Consider the following 7,556-nt stretch of genomic DNA (forward strand, 5'->3'; position numbering starts at 1 on the left):
TTGATCTACAACAAATTGAACATGGCATAATGTTTTATTTTAAAACAATTTATAGTTATGTCTATTCATCTTATATTGTGACATCAAAAGCGAGAAAATACGAGGTGTGGCTATTAAATAACGAGACTGACGCTGTAAAATATTTTATTTTGGTTTCATACATATTTACTTATTATTACCTTCAATATACACTCCTCCTCTATTCCTATAACGCTTCATGCGAATTTTCCATTGTTTGAAACAGTGCTGAAAGTCTTCTTCTGTCAGCTCGTTCAGGACGCGTGCCGCTTTCTCTTTCACAACGGACTCAAATCTTGTTCCTTTTAATTTTATGTTATTTTAATTTAATGTTATTATCCTTTCCAATAAGTTTGGGTCATTTTCAATGGCATTCAAAGTGTCAGTACAAAGATTTTTGCGAGTTTCTTGTTGTTCAAACGTGAGAATTTTAGGTACCATTTTGGCACTTTTTTCATGTTAAAATTGTTATGTAAAATTTGCCGTACACATTCTTTGTCAATTCCTACAGTTTCACCAATCGCACGAATACTTAACCGACAGTCGGATCGAACCAGATTATAGATTGTTTCGATATTGTCATCCGTTTTTGTGGAAGGGCGACCCGGGCGTGAATCATCTTCAATGTCTTCTCGACCGTCTTGGAAACGCTTAAACCACTCAAAAACACGTGCACGCGATAAACATTCATGGCCATACACTTCTTTCAATAAATTTCAATAAATTATAAATTTCAGTAGCGATTTTTCCAAGTTTCACGTGAAATTTTACAACAATTCGTTGCTCTATTGTTACACTTATCATTTTTCCGGCGAAACAAAAAAACAACTCTAATTCGAAAAAAGGCTACGGCTATACGGATTTGTTTACAGAAGCGAGAGGTACTGCATTCGAAAGAGAAGGCTTCACGCTAAACAGCTGTCGGTCGCTGGCGTTTGGCGCATGCACACTTCTTCTGTAGCAGCGTCAGTCTCATTATTTAATAGCCACACATACATTAAAAAAGCATTCCAAATTATAATAAAATGTATTTTTTAATAAAACATCATTGTGGTCGACATATTTGTAAAATATACTCAAACCTCTCTATGTATTACAGTAAAATCAATAAATAATAAACTTTATAAATGTATATATATATATATATATATATATATATATATTAGGTGTTGGAATTAATTCGTAGCGTTTTACAAGTGATGGGAAGTACTTTCATTAATGTATTTTTTAATGCTCATGTGAAATAAATAACATTCTTTCATTAAAAACGCTACGAATTAATTCCAACACCTAATATATATATATATGATATTTTTTTCGCAAATGCACGAAGATACGAATATCGTATAACATACGAATTTCGGACAAATTACAGTAATTAATCATTTTTAATTTAATTTCTATTTATTTTTAGATATTATTTATATTCATTATTAATATTTCAGTACTAAGTCATAAATACAATCCACTTTGACCTTTTTACGCATTAATATAATGTTTACATATATTAATGCAAATTTCAGTTAAGTGAGATGTTTGACCCACTTAAGACATAAAGATAATAAAATTTCGAGTTTTAAAACGAATGCTGAAGAATCTTTTTTATAAGATTATTTTACACCAAAAAACACATTTTCTACAATTTTGTTCTAATTATTATTAAAGTGTGTGTCACGAATCAACATTATCACTATTTCACCTTAACAATTACGAGTTGATCAACTCCACAAGTGCCACGATTAACACAAAAGATTGGAACATGCTTATCGAATTTCGTAGCAATTAGAGCGAGGAATCAAATATCAAAAACGTTTTAGAAGCGTTGTCCTCTTCAAATCAGTTCACATTTGGAATAGCAAAACAGAATACAAGAGAAAAATCAATCCTTAGCGTTCCAAATGCTATTTACGAGTTTATGTACGTGACAGTGATTAGGAGTGGGTAAAAAAAAGAACAACTAAATCAAAAGAGCTCTCTAAAAACGATCTTGGTTCTTTTCATTAACTAATTTCTAATAAACTTTTAAAAAATTGTGTTTCACATTTAAGCATACTTCTCACATTACGCGATTCAACATTTTAGATACATCGGAAAAAAGTTATAAATTTTTAATTTATGTATTATTTTCGTCTTGTTAGTATTACAAAAGAATAGTGTAGTATCAAATAATGAAAATAATGAAAGCGATTGAGAGTCAGCGCGGTATACAATGTGCTAAACTTTATCTAAAAACAATATATAATTTGTTTTATATAATTACATAATGTTTCAGATCATTTTTAACCATCCTCAGCATTTAATTTATATATTCATCGATATTTTATATTTTCTTTGACGTAGCGGGACAAATCAAAATTTATATTCAAAAATCGCTATAATACTGTAATTCTTAACTGAATAAGACGAATATTTTTTAATTTATTAGGTCAAAAATTTCAAAGAAAATTATAGAATCTGATTTTTAAATAAGGCTTCCTGAAATGTTATATTATATTATAATAATCTGAAAATTATTTTTATGTTATCAGAAGTTACGTAATAAAAAGTTGAATTATTTGAAAAGTTGTTTTTCATCTATCGCGCGCGATGAAGATAGCTCTTATAAAGATTTTCAGCATTGCTGAATCTGTTAAAATTAAGATATGGTTATTGAAAGCTATCAGTGTCGCTATCAACTTTGAAATACATGTTTTAACTGATGTCGTCTAGCTGATGTCAGTGGATCATTCCTATAAATCTAACTCAACATTTTTTTTAAATTTATTCACAATTACTTAAAAAAATAAATAATTTGATGCGGTTAAGTATTACGATCTGTATTTTTGTACAATAAATTTTTTGTCATCCTTATTGGGCGATGAGACATCTGGTGAAAGAAAGAGAGATTAAGAAACTAGTTTTTCAAATCCAACACAATTAATTGAATAGTTGAGAGTATAATTGTGAAACAAAAATAAATTAATTGAAACAATTGTCGACATTTAAAGGAAAAAAAGAAGAAATAATTCGAATGTAAGTACGATGCGTATAGATCGAACATGTAAAATAAAATGTTGTTTTAAGTGACGTCAAATCGATAGGTACATATTTCATGTATTTACAAATTTAGGTAATGAAGAGATAAATGAGGGTGAAATATCCGCAGAAATATCTCCCTCTGGTCAAATATTTTACATACTTTTTTATTACAGTTTAAACAACTTCTCCAAAAATAATTTATAATTTTTTAAAATTATTTAAATGCACAAAATTATATTTTTTAAAAATATTATATTAAAATTATTATTTCTTAGAAACATAAGATGTAATCAATAACATTAACTATGACTTAAAATAATTTATTGCTTTAAATAAGTTTACAAATGCAGAGATCAAGAAGAAAATACATACAACATTTATATTTTATTAAAAGAAAAAGAAAAATATTGAAAATAGCAGATCAAATTATATTCACGACAATACGATATTATACTGAAATAATGGGCTATATAAAGTAACAAATGTATAACAATAATATCGCAGATCTTCGATCTAATTTTTTTAAGAATATTACATACCTATTTATCTAAGAACATAGTTAACGCCTAAGTAATTCCAAATAAAAGGTATAATTAGTATAAGGATCATGGATCATGGTTCTAAAGGAAGATTGCGGGATTTAATTATTTACTTATTACTATAATTTAATAAATTTTCTAGCATTTAAAGAAATCTCTTAAAAAACAATACTTATTTTGGATGCGCAAATCCCACTCGGTCGTTACCCATGTCGAACAAAGTATAAAATCGACTAAGAAAAGGAGTACCCAAAATCCAAATATCATATAAACCAAAATATTCCCTGGAATTTACGAAAGGGCTTGTACATATCGTAATGTTGTGCTCATCCGAATCGTTCTACAACATATTGAACATGATTTGATGTTTCATTTCAAAATAGTTTATAGCTCTTGTCTATTCATTACCATCTTATTTTATTATTACAAAATCAAAAGCGAGAAAATATATTTTAAAAAGTATTTGTATATGTAAATTACATTAAAATGTATTTCTAACTATAATTTAACAAACAATATTGCATTCGACATATTTGTAAAATATACTCAAACCTCTCTACGTGTTACAGTAAAATCAATAAATAACCTTATAATTAAATTATTAATTATTAATTGAATTATAACTTCAAAAAACAAAATTAACTGTATGATTTGCGAGAAAGTTAGTATATTGTTTCTACAAGTGTATTCTATTAAATGCAAAAATTATTATCTTGAAGAATGCATCCAATTTAAAATATTTTGTAACAGTTTTTATATATTTTATCGCTTCTGAAACCGTCAATCTATAGATTCGTGGTGAGTGATCAGGAATTTTAAACCTTTGTTTAATGATATTTACTTTATTGTTTCCATATGGAACTTTTCTCGTATGGATGTAATCATTTGCAGTGAGAACGAATGGTTTATTATTCAAGAAGAAAGTAACATTGGGCAATTCATAAATCTGACGGCAGTCAACCTTTAAACAAAGTTTAATACCTACTAGTAGTCTAAATTAATAAAATCAATATCACAATAAAGCTTAGTATTAAAAAACCATGTTATTGTCATCGGGAACAAATCACATTTATTAATTGACTTTAGTAATTTATTCAGTATCATTAAAAGAGAGTTGCCATTGGAAAATTTATCATCTACTTACAATTATATCTCCTCCATGAGCAATTCCAACTCGTTTTAATGAATCTATTTCATTGTTAATAAATTCGATTTCTGATGCTGGTCCAGATAATCCCGAAAAGCCAGTGTGGGCGATAGCTTCACAGCCATCGTCACAGAAAATCATATGTCTCATTTTTATCCTACAGCATTAACAATTAGCTATATAATACGTTAGCTATATGTATATGTAGTTTAAAAAATAATAACGTACTTATCTATGGGAAATTGCCAGTATCCTTTGTGGGATACATTAACATAAGTGAACTCGGTGTTACAATAATGGGGATCGAAACCACCTAATATCAGTTCACTACCATAATAATAATTTCTATAAATTTTATTTATTTTCATATTAAAAATATTGTTTATTAAAAAAACAATTTTGTGATATAGTAAAATTATTGGAAGAATATTTTTAAATATAAAAAGGAGGTACATGCCGATTCAGATAAAAACTAAAAACTGGTGCCAACACTAGACCTTGTTCAATCATACTGGTGAAAATGGGGGGCATTCCTTTTGTAGATATCTGTGGGTAACCCATTCCTAAGATTCCGTCGTATGACAGATAGTCAAAAGTCAGATCCCGTGTTACCGCTTCTGTGAATGTTTGATTTTGAACTTTAACGCCAGCAATCTATAAAACGGTGACATATGAGTCTTCAAAAAACAGAATTTTTATAAATTATAATTAAAATTAAATCGAACTGTTTGTTTGACGACAACCTACATCCACTACATCAGTAGATAAGTATCCACTCAGCGTACCAACCGCGTAATGAAGTCTGATATGAGTATCAACTTTTATGTATGTGTGGGATTTATTGCTAATATATTTTCTGTGTGACGCTGTATAAAATAATAACAAAAAATCAGTTGTTGTCAAAGATGTTAAAAATAAATTTCTTTTTATTAATTTAAAGATATATAAAGATATAGAAATATAAATATAAAGATGTATGTTGACAATTGTTATAAGATTAAAAACCTTTATTGTTTTTTTGCTTTAACATTATGAATTGCACTATGTATCAAAGATAATCATTTGTACATTAAAAATAAGCACGACAAATAAAATAAACCACATATGATCGTAAAGTTTAATTTAATAATATTTCCCTTCATAATTATTTTAATTTTTATACTATTAAATTTCAAATCACATCATAAAAATTATACTTGAAATATATAGATTATCTTGTACCCTATATTTTTACATAAAATCAGTCATTAAAATAAAAAAGTAATTGATATCATTTCTACATATATAATAGTAATATTATTAAATATAAATGTGCTTGTACATAAGTATAAATATAAATAACAAAAAATATAAGTATAAAAGTATTAATGTAAAAATAAATTAATTAATGGAATGTCGAAGAAAATATTACATTATGATTTACTTACAGCAAGCAATGTTAGCATTGTCGCAGGTGATGGATGGTACAAAAAAATTAGAGGCACCAGTGTCGAAAAGTACGTTAAACATCTGCTTTGGAGTTCCAACCGAGATAATACCATAGTATTGTTTATCATATAAATTAAACAGTGGTGCCTTTGGAAAATTAGTCAAATCAAATTGTCGACCTTCAATGGAAGTCCATTTTCGAATAAAGTTTGTCCTATATAATGGAATTCTTGAAGAAACACAAAAGAAATCCATTATGTTACATATTTACGTGTATATATATATATATATATATATATATATATATATATATATATATCTTAAGTGAGTTAAAGCATCATGGAAATTCGCACTTAAAATATGTAAACATTATTTTAATCCGTAAAATTAAAGTATATTGCATTCATTACTTAGAACTGAAATGTTGAAGCATAAATAATATCCAAAAATAAGAAGAAATTAAATTTAAAATAATTAATTAATTTATCCGAAATTCATATATTGTACGATGTTTATATCTTCGTGTAATTGTGAAATATATATATAGTTTTATCTCACTTAAGACATAAAGATAATAAATTTCGAGTTGCAAAACGATACTCAAACGCCTTTTTCATAAGATTATCTTACACCCGAGGACATGTTTCTACTTAGGATATGTTTGTCCTCGTTCAAATATTTGTCACGAATCAAAATTTTTACTATCTCACCTTAACAATTCAGAGTTGATCAACTCGACGAGTATCATGATTAATACAAAAGATCGAAACATGTTTCTCGAATTTCGTGGGAATTAGAACTAGGAATCAAGTATCAAAATTATTTTAGAAGCGTTGTAACTCAAATCCTTTTCAAACCAGATCGCATAACAGAATACAAGAGCAAAGTCAATCATTAGCATTCCGAATGCTGTTAACGAGCTTATTTACGTAATTGTGTTTAGGAGTGAAAAGAAGAACAATTAAATACACAGAGCGTTTCGAAAACGATCTTGACTCTTTTCAATAACTAAACCCTAATAAACTTTTAAAAAATCATATTTCTCAATTAAGCATATTACTCATTTTTGCATTATCGCGACTCGATGTATTCAAATAAATCTGAAAAAGATATTAATTTTCAAATTATATATTGTATGTTCTTGATAGGTTTACAAATGAATAGTGTTGTAACAAATAATTGAAATAATGAAAGCAATTGAGAGTCAGCGCTTTAAACAATATACTGACATTTATCTAAAAATATATAAATTGATTTAAATAATTACAAAATTTAATGTTTCGGTTCATTTTTAATTAATCTTCGTCATTTAATTTTATACATTCATCGATATTTTATATCCTCTTTGTCGTATAAGGGGGACAAATGAATTTATTATTAAAAATCGCTGTAATACTATAGTTCTT

The 7,556-nt window shown here is 27.3% G+C and overlaps 1 protein-coding gene across 1 annotated transcript; it reads right to left on the bottom strand.

The window, feature by feature from the left end:
- Positions 1–1,402: 1,402 nt before the first annotated feature.
- On the bottom strand, positions 1,403–7,015 carry LOC105146984 (lysosomal aspartic protease-like). Its single transcript, XM_011057662.2, has 8 exons — positions 6,861–7,015; positions 6,150–6,379; positions 5,470–5,588; positions 5,180–5,376; positions 4,951–5,067; positions 4,720–4,879; positions 4,417–4,536; positions 1,403–3,915 (listed from the first exon to the last, which is right to left on the bottom strand). Exons 1-8 carry the CDS (start codon positions 6,920–6,922, stop codon positions 3,748–3,750), a joined length of 1,173 nt encoding a protein of 390 aa, XP_011055964.2. The 5' UTR covers positions 6,923–7,015; the 3' UTR covers positions 1,403–3,747.
- Positions 7,016–7,556: the final 541 nt, after the last annotated feature.

Source organism: Acromyrmex echinatior, chromosome 1 (genome assembly GCF_024713525.1).
Source record: "Acromyrmex echinatior isolate Ae372 chromosome 1, ASM2471352v2, whole genome shotgun sequence".
In the NCBI taxonomy this organism is placed as follows: Eukaryota; Metazoa; Arthropoda; class Insecta; order Hymenoptera; family Formicidae; genus Acromyrmex; species Acromyrmex echinatior.

What these genes read in the sequence shown, in the direction of transcription:
- LOC105146984 (XM_011057662.2), bottom strand. Translation starts at nt 6,922, where the DNA reads ATGTTTCGATCTTTTGTATTAATCATGATACTCGTCGAGTTGATCAAC. An exon ending in TATCTACTGATGTAGTGGAT is followed by an intron (nt 5,377 to 5,469) that starts GTAGGTTGTCGT and finishes ACCGTTTTATAG; the next exon opens with ATTGCTGGCGTTAAAGTTCA. An exon ending in CTCATGGAGGAGATATAATT is followed by an intron (nt 4,537 to 4,719) that starts GTAAGTAGATGA and finishes CTTTGTTTAAAG; the next exon opens with GTTGACTGCCGTCAGATTTA.